The sequence below is a fragment of the Neofelis nebulosa genome, chromosome 10, assembly GCF_028018385.1.
Source record: "Neofelis nebulosa isolate mNeoNeb1 chromosome 10, mNeoNeb1.pri, whole genome shotgun sequence".
NCBI classification, from domain to species: Eukaryota; Metazoa; Chordata; class Mammalia; order Carnivora; family Felidae; genus Neofelis; species Neofelis nebulosa.
In genome coordinates this window covers 76,871,539-76,887,073 of record NC_080791.1, presented here as the reverse complement: position 1 = coordinate 76,887,073, position 15,535 = coordinate 76,871,539, and the positions used below count along the sequence as shown (strand labels likewise).

The 15,535-nt window shown below is 39.7% G+C and overlaps 1 protein-coding gene across 2 annotated transcripts in view; it reads right to left on the bottom strand.

Annotated features, from left to right (window-relative positions):
• Nucleotides 1–15,535, bottom strand: part of NELL1 (neural EGFL like 1) — an 891,388-nt gene that overhangs the window by 220,951 nt on the left and 654,902 nt on the right. For both annotated transcript variants that reach the window (XM_058688463.1, XM_058688464.1), the window contains exon 15: nucleotides 15,303–15,398. In XM_058688463.1, coding sequence (XP_058544446.1) covers nucleotides 15,303–15,398 — 96 coding nt within the window. The remainder of the gene's footprint in view (nucleotides 1–15,302; nucleotides 15,399–15,535) is intronic.

Below are 15,535 nucleotides of genomic sequence, written 5' to 3'. Positions count from 1 at the left end.
GCTCTGACTATTTGTTAGCCCTATAATCTTGGGTGTATTACGTGACCGTTCTTAATCTCAGTTTACTCAGTAAATGAGGATAATCATTCACTTACACAGTCAGTATGTTTTAAGTGCATGCTAAGTGCCGGGCACAATGCTGAGAGCCAAAGCTACGGCAGCAAACACTGACAGAAGTCTCTGTCATCATGGTCGTCAGCCTTCCACTGGGGAAAGACATGCTAAACAAGACAGATGAGTGATATATTCAATGTCTTAAATGGTTGTAAGTACAGTGAAGGCGTAAAAAAAGACAATGGAAATGCTATTTGGGGCAAAATTTGGGGGTAGCAATTTTAAGAGACTGGCAGGCAAGGCCTCCCTGACAAGAGGTATTTGAGTTGAGACCTGAAGGATGTAAAGAAATGAGGCATGTATATGAAGAACAGTCCAGAAAGAGAGAACACGAGGAGCAAAAGTCCTGAGGTATGCTTGAAAAATGGTGAGTGGGAATAGTAGACAGAGTCCTCAGATGGAATTAGATAAAAATACGGGGCTTGAAGACGCTAATCAAGGACTGGCTTCTGGGTTATGAGGTTTCGAGAACATATGTCAAGTGCTTAGCACAAGATCTAGCCTAAGCATTAAATAAGAAGTATGGAGGCACCTGGGTAGCTCAGTCAGTTAAGTGTCTGACCCTTAATTTCGGCTCAGGTCATGATCTCATGGTTTTTGAGATCAAGCCGTGCATCAGACTCTGCAGTCAGTACAAGAGTCCTTGGGGATTCTGTCTCCCTTTCTGTCCCTTCGCTGCTTGCACTCTCTCTCTCAAAATAAACATGTGATAATAATAATAGGAAGAGGAAGGAGAAGAAGAAGAAGAAGGAGAAGAAGAAGAAAAAGAAGAAGGAGAAGTAGTAGTAGTAGTTGTTGTTAAAGAGTTTCTTCACCATTCTGACTACAGTCTTCAGAGACTAGAGAAATTCTGCAAGAGACATTGAGAAAAATTATGTAGAAAAAGAAATGTAAACGTCTCCAAAATGCTAATGTTATTATACCAGTCTAATTCTAAAGAACACATAAGTGACTGTGGCGTTTTTCTGTATATCTGAAGACCAAGCATCTGGAAAAATTAAAGCTTACCGTTGGTTGCTTGGCATCATTTACTGAAAGAGAGTGTCATAATAATTTGCTGACAGTAAATCAGAAAGTACTTAGAAGTATATTTATAGTTCTTTAACTGTTTCATTCAAGTGGTCCAATCCAGAAGGGACTCCTTGTCAATTTAAGAACCTGGGAAATGTATTTGGCCACACTTACTGGGGTCAGCGATGTGCTCTGATAGGCCAGGGATAGTCTGCAGGGGGAAAGGGTAAAATGTACCATCCAGTTAATGTACCAAAGGTTTTTCCATAGACGCTAGTGCTTCTGTCATTCAGAAACATGTTACACAAATCCCATATGATCTCATTTATATTTCTTATCATTAACACCTTGGTGTGAGAAGAATAGGACCAGCAGGACAGGCATGGAAAAAAAATGATTAGGGCATGTATAATTTTGGTTTTAAGATGCTGTGAGATAATAATTGCTATATCAAATTAGTACTTTGTAGGTTTTTGGGAGTCAGGGGAGAGAAGTTAAACGTAGATGTCACCTATGCCTCAGGGATGGATGGTAGGAAGAAAGGGGAGAGACAGCAAGTCAACAGGTAGTCTTTTGTGATACATGCTATGAAAGGGAAATCCAGATGGCTATGAAGAATGCTGGAAGGGGACTGACCTTGACTAAGGAGCGGGAAGCTATTTCTGAACAATAGCTTAAATTAAGATCTACGTGAAAGAATGAGGGAAGCTGGGGACTGGGTAGTGGGTAAGAAGGAAAGTGGAGAAAGAGAAAGCCAAGAGTTCTAGATACAGCAAATATCAGAGGCAGAGGTCTGAGTGTGAAAGACTGTTGCTCTGAGAAAATCTGAAAAAGTTCAGTGTTGGAAGGACAATGATTCTAAGGTGGAAAGGGGAATTAGTTGAGAGAGAGTCATTGATACTAATGAAAGGAGGCCAGGGTTTATGCCAAGGGCACCGAAGACCATTTAAAGTTTTTCAGCACAGATATAATTTGATTGTATTTATATCTTATATGGTTTATATTGCCTGTAATACAGGAAGAACTGTTGTTTCTTGTTTGTTTGTTTGGTTTTGTTTTAATGAGGAAGGAACAGGACTTGGGGTCTACAGATTTGCCTTCTAATCAATCTAGGCCAAAATCATTCCAGTAGTTTAGACTAGGCAGTAGGATGGAGAAGGAAAAAAAAAAAAAAAAAAGAATGCAGTGACTGATTGAACAGGCAAGTGAGCACAAAAGAGAAGTCAAGGATAACTTTTACTCTATATGATCTAAAAAGGTCAGGGATGAAGGTGTGTCACTGACAACAATAATTTTCTCATTCTCCCTGAGATGTGCCATGATGACAGTGTTGTCTTTGGAGACTGCCACAAAATGTAAGTGATTCTTATTACCTATCGATTCAATAAATATTCTGACCAATTGCTGTGTGCCAGACACTGTGCTAGGTACTGGAGACATAGTGGCAATAAGACCAACCCTCCCTCCCCCCTGCTCCCCCCCCACCGCCGCACCGTGGAGTTAACACTCTGGCTAGGCAGTCAGACCATACCAAAAAAAACACAAAAAACAAAAGAAAACACCCCAAAGCAAAACCATCATCATGTCAGAAAGTGATAAAGGCTCTGAAGACAAGACAGTGACCAGGAGGAGGGATGAGGGTCTCTCTGAGGAGATACCTCTTTTTTTTGTTTGTTTTTTAATGTTTATTTATTTTAGAGAGAGAGAGAGACTGAGTACAAGTTGGGGAGGGGCAGAGAGAGAGGGAGACACAGAATCTGAAACAGGCTCCAAACTCTGAGCTGTCAGCACAGAGCCTGACATGGGGCTTGAACTCAGGAACAGAGACCTGAGCCAAGGTTGGATGCTTAACCGACTGAGCCACCCAGGCTCTCCGTCTCTGAGGAGATAACTCTTGAACAAATACTTACATGACATGAAGGAGCCAAAAATTCTACACAAACCAAAGATTAAGGGAAACATGACTAGTATGTTCAGAAAATCAAGGAGACCACTGTGTGTGGAAAAGAAGGCATACAAGTGAAGGGGAGTACAATGAATGAAGGGGGCAGACAGGTAACAGGTAGGGGGCACAGAACATGTAGTCTCAGAGATCATGGTAACGATTTTGACTTTTACTGTGTGAAAATAGGGAGCCATGGAGGATTTGAGACAGAGGAGTCACTAGATCCAGATTATATAATATTGTCTCCTTGATTACTTTGTTGAAAAGAGACTATAATTGCACCATAGTGAAAGAGAGGTTAAGGCCTGGTTTTTGTTTTATTTAACGTTTACTTATTTTTGAGAGAGAGAGAGACAGCATGTGAGTGGGGGAGGGGCAGAGAGAGAGGGAGACACAGAATGCGAAGCAGGCTCCAGGCTCTGAGCTGTCAGCACAGAGCCCGACGTGGGGCTCAAACCCACGAACTGCGAGATCATGACCTGAGCCGAAGTTGGCCACTTAATCATCAGAGCCACCCAGGCACCCGGGCTAAAGCCTGTTTTTACATTCATCTAGAGGAGAGATGATTATATCATGTGCAAGAGCAGTGGTGGTAGAGATGTAAAGTTTGGGTGCTAGATGTATTTTGGAGGCAGCACCAAGATTTAGATATGCCCTGAAAAAGAAAAGTCAAGGACAAGTTCAAGATCTTAATCCAGGGAATGTGAAAGGCTAGATCCTGCCATCAGCCGGAATAAGGAAGACCAGAGGAGGAGAAATGTGAGAGGGAGAAGGATTGGAGGTATACTAGGTTATTGGAGACCCTCAATAACCACTCTTTTCTATTATTCTAAATTAATATCATATATTTGTGATCACCATATAAGTCTGTGTGTTGCCAGCAGAGAGAACATTATCAACCAGAGCTCGGGGATTTGTAAAAAATAAATAGATAAAATACACATTTCACTGATCAGAAGTAGTTTAGAACAGGCAGGAATTTAAGATGTATGTGAAGGAGGAGGAGATAAAGCTACAGGGGTAGGCAGAGAGCAGGCATGGGGGTCTTTATATATCACGCCTTGCAATCTGGCTTTATCTCACAAGCACTGAGAAGGTACTGAAAAGTTTTCTTAGCAAGGTATTCTTTAACAAAATAAAATCATGATAAGAAAACCTTTCAGTACCTCCTCAGCGCTTAGAAGATAAAGTGTCCCCTCATGGACTCAATCTACTTTAGCTAAAATTGTGGCCACTTGTAGATAACTTTAAGGTCTCTGTTAAACTGGAGAAGGCTTTAAAATCACATTAGCCCACCAAGCCAGAAACGGCTTATCTCCTCAACCATTACCAGAATGAATGCATACATCTTGATGTTTGATTCATCATATTTTGGACCCAAGTGGACATTTTCAGGCAACCACCATTCCTAATCAGTGGATTCTATTAGAAGAGAGTGATGCAAATCGCAAGAGTTATATTTCTCCTCAGTCAGTCTATTGGCTTTGATTAAACTTTTTCCACATGATCTATAGTGCAATACATAGTCTTAGATACAAAGAATTCTTAGATACTAGTTACTATGGCAAGCTCGTAATTTCTGGGTTCCAGTTGGTCATATTTTCACAGACACTTCATTTCCTTTCTGGTGAGCCATTGTGTTTCAAGTATGGTGGCGTCTGTATTCCACAGGGCATAGGATTAAAGAGGAGTATGTGAACCAAACTCCTGACTTTCACAGTTCAGTAGTGTGAGCTTTCCTGGTGGGAGCAGGCACTGCTTGTCATATAAGTAGTCAGGAATTATTTTCTGCCTTACTAACTAGACAAGCTAATACCTAATAGCTTTCATTTATCTGATGGGGAATGTCAATCTATTACAAATACGGCTCCCTTCACTTTGCTTTCTGGAAAGGCATTCTGACAATGGTACTGGAAATTCACAAAATTTTTAAACTGATGGCATTTCTGTCTTCCATCCTCAGTATGATACACTTTAAATTAGATGTGTTTTATTTATTTATTTTTGAAGTGTATTCATTTGAGAGAGTGTGAGCTAGCATGAGTGTGGTAGGAGCAGAGAAAGGTGGGAAGAAAGAGAGAGAAAGAGAGAAAGAATATCCCTAGCAGACTCTGCTGCTAGTGCAGGAGTCCAAAGCGAGGTTTGAACTCACGAATTGTGAGATTAGGACCTGAGTGGAAATGAAGAGTCAGACGCTTGACCCACTGAGCCACCTAGGTTCCCTGAAATTAGGTGTCTTTTAAATGAGATTTCAAAGGGAGTTATTACAACTTGAAATTTACAAAATGATAACAGTGGACCATGTGAAATTGAAGGTCCTTGACTGTACTCATCCATTTATCAAGTATTTACTGAACTCAAATGTAATAGGATATTTAAACTGGACGTTTCCCATGTCAGAGTGTTGGCAGATGATGATATATTAAGGATTTCTATATTCCAAAGCTGAGTGCTCGACTACCTTTATAACACTTCCAAAATCAGCTATGCCTACATTAACCATTAACCACCTTACAGCTCTGTAAACAAAGGCCTAGAGATGTAGCAAGAGATGTGGGCAAGGCCAAAAGTGAGGATCTTGTTAGAGAAAGCTGTTTGGCATGCTGTCAGTTCTAGGTCACTTTTGAGGGTGGGTATGGGGATAGAGGTAAGAACTTTCTCTGAAAACTCATCTAAGGGTGACAGACTTCAAGTACACCTAGAAATGTCCTCTGGATGGTGAGGGACATAGCAACTGGCATTTGACATACCTCAAAAGTCTAAAGGTCAGTGCCTGGATCTATGGGTGCCTCAGCCACACAGCACAACAAAAACAAACAAACAAAAACTACATCAAGAGAGGGCTGCACTTGGGCTGATGGAGGGGAAAGGTATGGTTTCCTACAGAAGAGAGTCAGAGCTTCCACTTAATCATATGTGAATCCTGCAGGGCAAAGGATCCACAACAGGGGAGGGGACCTTCACAAACTTAGAGCTGCAGAAGGGTGAAAGGATTGCCCATGTCAGAGGAACTTTATTTGGAAATCCCTAGTGACCAAAGACCCTCACCAAAGCGCCTCATGAGGCAAAAACTAGCCACTGCACATCATCTCCCATCCAGAAAGCCTCAAGGCTGGAAGACCACTGTACCTGTTATGTGAGGCTGTGTCCTCTTTCCTATAAATCTCTTTCACCCTGAGGAGGATTCATGATATCTATGAACTTTAAAATTGGATATTGAAGGGAAAAGGAGGGAAATTGCCCATACCTGGCTTCTTACTGCAGACTTCTCAGACTGAAGCAGGTCAATGAGTGTGGACAGTAAAAAGCTTCTACTTGGCATTAACACAATATTGACTTAATTGCTTAACTGAGATAATTTTTGGTCCTTAAAGCTCCCAATAACACAAGGACCTGATAAGCCATAGTGAGATCAACATCTTCCCAGCATTTTATCTGTGTATAGTGCATGTGTGTCTGTGCATAAAAATTGGACTCCTATTGGGGCGCCTGGGTGGCGCAGTCGGTTAAGCGTCCGACTTCAGCCAGGTCACGATCTCGCGGTCTGTGAGTTCGAGCCCCGCGTCAGGCTCTGGGCTGATGGCTCCGAGCCTGGAGCCTGTTTCCGATTCTGTGTCTCCCTCTCTCTCTGCCCCTCCCCCGTTCATGCTCTGTCTCTCTCTGTCCCAAAAATAAATAAAAAACGTTGAAAAAAAAATTAAAAAAAAAATTGGACTCCTATTGAACATGCCATTTTTAATTCATAATGTCTAAGGCACACCAGATACCAGGAAATTTTAAAAATACTTTCCTTTTTTGTTTTTTAATTTAGTTATTTAGGGGCGCCTGAGTGGCTCAGTCAGTTAAGCAGCTGCCTTCAGCTCGGGTCATAGTCTGACGGTTTGTGGGTTTGAGCCCTGCATCGGGCTCTCTGCTGTCTGTACAGAGCCTGCTTCGGATCCTCTGTCCCCCTTTCTCTCTGCCCCTCCCTCACTTGTGTTCTCTCTCTCTCCCTCTCTCTCAAAAATAAACAAAATTTTATAAATAAAAAAAAGTTATGTATTTATTTTTGGAGGGAAGGGGTAGAGAGAGGGAGAAAGAATCCCATGCAGGCTCTGAGCTGTCAGAATAGAGCCCAATGTGGGCCTTGATCCAACAAATGGTGATATCATGACCTGAGCCAAAATCAAGAATCAGATGCTTAACCAAATGAGCCACCCAGGTGCCTTAAAAATACTTTCCAGTGGGGCAGTACTGTTTTTATGCATATTTTTTAAATCAAGAAAGGAAGGCACAAAAGACTGAAGTAACTTTCCAAGATGATAGAGTAAGGCCTTAGAATTAGACAGAATGTTCCAGAGTTTATGTTCTTGACTGTACACTATATCCCCCATCTCATTAAATAGTCTTCTTCCTTCATAGGTTTGAAAAGTCCCATACAATCGTTGCCTATAATTTATTCCACTAATTCTCCACTGTTATAAATCTAGGTTTCTTCCAATGTATTATTATTTAAAATGCCATCCTTTGAAGATTGTAGGTATGTCCTCAAACCTCATTTATGTGTCCATCTCTGATTATTCTCTCAGCATAAATTCCTTGATGATTGAGTTCAGACCACTTTCAGGGTTTTCTAAGATGATTACTCTCATTTTACACTGAAAAGCTGATGTTGCCCCCATCACATAGCTAGTAAAGCGTAGAATTTGGGAATAGCATCCAGGTTTCCTGATGCCGAACTGAGAATCAGAATGTTTGTTTTTCCTATGTGAATTTGGAGAATCCACAAAGGTGTGAGGAAATATTTGTAGATGGAACTGTGGGGAGCCTTTTCAATGAGGTCTCACGTCTGCCTAGGTACAAAGTTATCTATGCTATCAAGAATATTGTGAGAACCTGGTATGAAATCTTCAACACCAACAAATGGGAAACAAACAATGGCAAAAAAAAAATAATTCCCAAGTGTCCTTGGGGAAGTAGCCTATTGTTTCTGAATCTCAGTTTTATTACTGGTAAATTGAAAACAGAATTAATGATAAATATCATTTACAGATACCTATTGTATGCCAGGCACTCTACCAAGTGATTTAAATAGATTATTTCATTTAATCTCACCATAATATTATGAAATAAATGATAGCGATATTCCTTTTTTAGTGGTAAACAAGCTTAGAAACATTACATATATCTGATATCATATCATATATTCTGAAACCCCAACTTAAAATGAGCTAGTGTGGCTTCAGAGATTGTACTCTTTATCCCTATTTTCTTTATTCTCTTCCTGCCTTAGGTACACCAAAAATTTTGAAAGGAATATATAAAAACAATGCACATGAGGAAGTAGGAAATTATGGCTCATTCTTCACAGGAAAACATAATTTATTTGGCCTCCTATAGAACTTGTTTGGTTCAACTGCCCTTGGACACAAGTAATGTGATCAAGAGGAAACAGATTAGGGGCACCTGGGTGGCTTAGTCGGTTAAGCGTCTGACTTCAGCTCACATCATGATCCCACGGTTCATGGGTTCAAGCCCCGTGTTGGGCTCTGTGCTGACAGCTTAGAGCCTGGAGCCTGCTTCAGATTCTGTGTCTCTCTCTCTCTGCCCCTTCCCCAACTCGCACTCTGTGCCTCTCTCTCTCAAAAATAAACATTAAAAAAATTTTAAAAAAGAGGAAACATTACTGGAAGGTGTATGAACTTTGGATTCAGTAATACATAGGTCAGAACCCCAACTCCACTAGTGACTGGCTGAATACATACATATGTGTTCTCGTAGATGTTCAAAAGGCTGAAACTAGCTGCTTCACAAGAAGTAAATGAAAAACTTTGGGGACTTACAATAGATGGCAGATGGGCTAATGTAAGTTTCACTTCACAGAGGCTAATTCGTGAAGCAGATCTATTATCAGAACTTAGGCCTCTGTCCTTTACTCCAGTCCTCTGTACTACCCTCTATACTACTAACCTAATTTATAGTCCATATCCCTATTTGTGAACAAAAGGTATCACTCCCAAAAGTTGTACTGATATGACTTGAAAACTTGCTCTGTATCAAGGAGATGAGAATGAAAAATGGCTTGAGGAATTTTTCCCTATGCCTGAAACCAGACAAAATGGCGACCCTGGCAGGTAAAGGACAGGGTTTTGACATAGCTCCAAACAGCTCCAAGACTCAAGTGGCAACAGCATTTTGGAGCCATGGGAAAGTATGTTAGATCTCAGGCTGAATTTCTCCATCATAGCTGAAAGAAGAAGAAAAGTTGAGTGGGTGGAATTGAGGACAGGAAGAAGGTACCAAACAAGGTACTCAAGGTGAATGATCTTAGTGATGGTGGGTCTGGGCTCGTCTCTCCCTCCACTACAATGCCTCTTCTCTGCTATTCTCTATTTCTGGAAACCTTCAGAGAAGTGAACAGCTCCTCAAACCAATTCCCAGTCATCTAACTTTAATGAAATTTTAATAGAGCATCTGTGTGGTTCAACTCAGAGAAACCTCAGATCCTTATATTTCCCTTTTAAATGATGCCACAAAAGCACTGCTTACTCAAGCAGCTATTGGTTGTACAACAGCAGCAATTTTAGGAATAGAAGCTGCCATTTACCAAGCCTGCACCATGTGACAGACAACCAGAGAAAGCTCATGATGAGAAACGGTAAATAAATCTCCTGACTGCTAGGAATTCGAAGGGGCACATTTACACTCTCTTTCCACATGCCTTCCCCACAATCTCGTAATACCTGGAGAAGAAACTGAAAAAATACTCTCTTTTCCACTGACAGAATGGAACTATTATCCATCTTCTTAAAAGCTCTTAAAAGTTTTTCCTGAAACAAGAGTGGGCAGGGAAAATGTATACAGATGAATGCCAGCAGAGCTCTCTCAAAATCAGAGCAATATTTAAAATTTGGAAGACTACAGAAGTCTTTGTTTCTTTTTACTTGGTGGATAGATAACATACTCAGGGCAAACTGCTACCCTCTGTCTCTATGTCTGCAAGTCCCTGTAGCACAGGGAAAAGAACAAATTATCTGGCAAAAAAGTCATTTCCCTTTAAGGAAAAGCTAAAAGACCCCCCCCCGCCCCCCATAACTAAGAAAAATGAAGTCCTTTATGTGACTTTTTATGTTCTTTGTAGTAAGAAATTATTTTTAAAAGTTTAAAATAAACACAAATAATATTTATTATATTAGAAAATCCAGATAATCAAAATAAGAAAATAGTTATTGGACATTATATTGTGAATGGATAACACAGTTAAACTTTTTGCTATTTATTGATTTCCCTGAATATCCTTAAATTTTTTTTTTGTTTTTTAATGCTTATTTATTTCTGAGAGAGAGACAGTACATGTGTGTGCATGCATACAAGCGGAGAAGGTTGGGGGCCGGGAGGACGGGCAGAGGATCCAAAGCGGACTCCACACTGACAGCAGAGAACCCGATACAGGGCTCAAACTCATGAACCGCGAGATCATGACCTGAGCAGAAATCAGATGCTAAACCGACTGAGCCACCCAGGTGCCCCCCCGAACTGAATATTCTTGATCAGGTACTTAATATACTTTGGTAAGGTTTGCAGATTATGAGAGGTTCAATGGTTATGTGAGTTTATTGAACAATATTTACAATAAAGGAACCCATTTCTGAAGCAGTGTGGGAGAAAGTCAAGGTCTGCTAATTTTAGGATATCAGTATAATTTCTTTATAATTTTTTACATTAGACTATGTTCTAGCCTATAGTGTGATAAGTACTGTCCAACTTTGTCTGATTCACAAGATCCTGGTTATAAGTGCTTGGGTATACAGCTTAGAATTCATGAAATATACAAGTAGGAAAATGTAGTAAAATTAGATGCCTTGTCTGTACCACCACCAGACGAGAACATCTTCATTTATATCCCAGTCAAAACGCTTTCCAAAACTGACTACCTAGTATCGTCAGAGAGAAATAATTTTAGAGAATATTCCATTTACGATGTGTGTGTCTAAGTTTTATATTATGAGACATTATCTTCTTACTACACATATTAAAAGCACTTTGTAAAAAGAAAAAGAAAGAATAAAGGGTTTTCTTTTCCTTTAGAACACAAGGGTTAGAGTAACTTACTTGTTGAGTGCGGTTAGAGCATTCACCTGTTTATTCTGTCAGTGGGAGAAAGTAGACCGAGCTTCCACATCAACCTGGTGCCTATGACAATAAGAAGGTGCATCTCACAGAGCACATGGTGGATATAAGCCAGATTCTGGTTCTTGGATGGTCAAGAATTTTCTAATTATACTGGCTCTGAGCACTTCTAAAAATGTTTTATCTGCCAAAAAATGCTTATAAGTTGTATATTATCAACTAATACTGAGATACACTTACCTAAAATACATATGTGTGTGTACATACATACATACATACATACAGAAAATTTTTGTAAAGATTTTTAAAAATGCTACATCTTAACCTGGTGTTGTCAGTAGGCATTAATTCTGCCTCCCAGGCAATATTTGGCAATGTCAAGAGACATTTCTGCTTGTCCTGGCTGGGGATGACCCAGTTAGTGGTATTTGATGGGTACAGAGTCCAGTGATGCTGCTAAATAACCCACAATGCACAGGACAGCCCTCCACAACCAAGAACTATCTGGTCCACAAGGTCACTACTGTCAAGTTTATGAAACCTTTAACTGGACATAATTTGATACCTTATATGTAATGTCTACTTGTTCTTGCTTGCACATTTGCTTAATGCCAAGTAGAAAGCTTATTCTCATTCACTTCTCAGAAGATGATGTTCTGCTGTTTTCTGGTAGGTTACATATTTTTGGATTTAGTGCAGCTCCTTGATTTCACACTGAAAAGTCTCTGGGAGGACTTTGTGTTGTTTCATTTTGTTTTATGTTTGGCTGCGTTACGTCACTTTGGCATGATGTCCTATTAGCTCCCTTAAGTTAACAAGAAAGCTTTCTCTAGCTGCTCTTTCCTTAAAAAGTAGCAAAATGACTTCTGATTCTTCACTCATCTCTCATTACACATCTCAATGTTTATGCTGAAACCAAATCAAAGGTAAGGGCATAGAGAAGGACCAACATAATATACTGTCCAAAAACCAAGGAAGATAAAATTTTGCTTATCGTGAGTGGGGTTATAAAAAGCTTACATTTACTAAAATCTCATCAATAGAAGATAAATGCAGGGTTGTTTATCTTTGTGGTAACATAAAAAACACAGGTGGGAGTCTTAACTTCATTAAATTCTAGACAGGCATTTTTTAAACAAATTATTTCAATGATTTAACTAAATGTACTTATGTTCTGAGAGGCTGAATATCACACTGGATAAAACCAATAACGAGGGGGGGGGACAATGGAAACATTTTTAAGACGAAACATAAGTGAATTCTATATAGCTCGAATGGGACCGTTTAATTAGCCCTGAAATTGAAACAAACCAAATAAAAGATTTAGTCTAGTCATGCTATGAGACATTCATAATGCGTTTGCATTTTCCCTTGTACTCTGAGACTCAAGGCATCCAACGTCACTATTCAAAGGCAAACAGAATTACTTAATGCTTCTTGCTAATGATCAATGTGACAAAATAATTCAGATAAGATATGGCATAGGTTTTCAGTGTTTATCCTAAATTCATCTAGATCCCTTGCACACAACTGACTGGAAAATGTATACTTGATCCTACTCACAAAAAATCTCACAGAATTAGAATACTGGCCAGCATTATGGGGCACCAGGGTGGCTTAGTTGGTTAAGCATCTGACTTGGGCTCAGGTTATGATATCACGGTTTGTGAGTTCGAGCCCCACATTGGGCTCTGTGCTGACAGCATGGAGTCTGGAGCCCACTTTGAGTTCTGGGTCTCTCCTTCTCTCTATGCCCCTCCCCTGCCCCTGCTCACACCCTGTCTCTCTCTCTCTCTCTCAAAAAGAAGTAAACATTAAAAAAAAAAAAAGAATACTGGCCAGCATTTAATGGAATGGCTTTGCTACTGATGGCAGATAGCATCACACGTGGAGAACCTTGTTTTATTTTTTTAACCTTATAATAACTGCAAAGATTCATGAAAATGCAATTGTCAATCTCAAATTTAACAACCATAACATTTATGTAGGAACCCATGTCCTGCCTGTCCTTGTTTCGTTTTTCCCCTGGTCTTTTCTCCTTCATCTCTATTTTTCCTGCTCCACATTATGAACCAGAACATAAGCACTGATTCAGTTAACCCCTTACCAAGCAGAAAAAAGGCCAGAGGTCAAATCAACAAGTCATCAGAAACGACAGTTAATTTTTCAAGAGCGGCCATGGACTCGGGCATTGGTCTAAGATAAATGCTCTCCCCTAATTCTTTAAAAGGTAAAAAGAGTAAGAACTTTACAGATGTTCTGGCTAAATATCTCAATAACAATTTAACAATTAGTTTATAACAGCAACCTGAAGTGCCTGGTGAAAGTACAGATTTGTGGGCCCTCGCCCAGACGTCCTGATTCACCAGGTCTGGGGTGGTAGCCCAGGAGTCTGGATTTTAACAGGAACTCCATGTATTATCCTTGAGAAACACACACAAGGGTTTATACCACAGGCTTTGTGCAATGCAACTTATATTTTATTCTCAGTTCTAATAGTGGCTCTGTAGCACTGCAGAAATGGCTAGAGAAGTTGCCAATCTGGATAAAGCTTTAGTTTACCATCTGTAAAATGGGAGCGGGGACATCAATCTCTTTTGTGTGTTAATATTAAAGCACTCATTTTAAAGGCCTGACACATAACTGGTACATGATAAATGGTCTATTGGTAGGAGTGGTATCCATCATTATCAACATCATCACCATCACCATTCTGTCCCCATTAATCCCTGGATACTCATTTAGGGAAACACAGCAGTTCTAGAGGAAATAATGGGAAACCTTCAGATTTTTTTTTTAATTTTAGAAAACGTAATCAAAATCAAATGTACTACAGTAAAGACATGTGTGCTAAATTACCATTTGGTGTCTTTGCTTTTGGCAAGAATATTTCAACTCCGTGGGGTAATGTTCTCATATGCTGCTCAGAAGTAGAACTTGGCTTCTTGACACATTCTTCTTAAGGATAAGCCAATTAATATTATTTAATAAATGTGACTTGATTTGTGGATAATATCACAAAATATGGAAACGATGGTGTGCATGTCATTGACTTCCCTGTTGAATAATTTATGTAAATTTTGAAATATTTTTATAAAGACTCAGGCTGCCTTATAAATATAAAGGTAGCACAATGTAGTCTGTTGGACAGTTTGGGCTCATTAAAAATATGAAAACTTTAAACATGAAGGAAAGGAGCTTTGCTTCGATCTTTGGCATTACAGGAAGACACCCTCAAACTCATCAACTAAGAGGAATAATGATGACAACATCCTGTTTCCATTTTTCTATGCTATTCTATGGTAAGTGTCAAGTGTGACACTCCCTTCTAAGAAAAACACAATACAGTGGTTTTACCCTAACAAAACTCATGGGCAGATACACTGAAATGTTCATCCTTACGTGGCATAAACCCCTTGCCTGCACTGACTGCACACACTGGCACACTGACATCGAATGGCACTTTTCACTCACACAAAGGTAGGAGGACGTCTTCAATTAATAAGAGAGCTGGATTTCACCAGATAGCACCAAGTGTAAACATTACATTTATTGCCAATAGAAAGATGCACATAATGGAATCTTACCAATACTAATCGGCTTATATTATCAGGTCCATGAACGATAATGTTCATTATAAACCAATATTAGAATAAAATTCCAAGCACACCAATAAACCTGCTGTTACAGTTATTTAATGTGCTTTTACGCAAAGAGCATGTGGTTCTAATCTAGATTCTGTTGATGCAGCAGATTGTTACAACTCCAATAGTTGCATGTTATGCTACCCAATAGATGATACGTTGGGCAGGTCAGTTCATCAGGCTTTATCTCCAATTAGCACTAAAAATGCACACAGCAAACTATAGCAGAGAAAGGACTCGACCTTGCTAAATTAGACACGCTGGAGAGAGGGCAAATGAAGCCCTATTTTCAAAGGGAGGATCCCTAATACTCTGTAATCAAAATGTACCCTCTTTGGAAGAGGAACACCTGCCATCAAAACATAAGGTACCAAGTTAACCCACAGTACCATACTTAGAGAAAGAGTTTCATTCTCTATGAAAGATTCTCTCTGTCTCCACTCCCTATCCTCCCAAAATAACAAAACAGGCAAGGTTACCTTTCTCACAGTGGCTTCCTGTGAATCCAGAAGGACAGACGCATTTGTTAGGAGACACACATGTTCCACCGTACCTGCAGCCCTCTTGGCAGAAAGCTGTCACAAAAAAATAAAATAAAATAAATAAATAATAATAATAGTAAGAGATTTCTCTTAGATAAGATGGCAATAAGGAAACTCATGGTGAACAGCATGAACACAGAAACAATTCTTTCTTCGTTGCAGAGAGAATA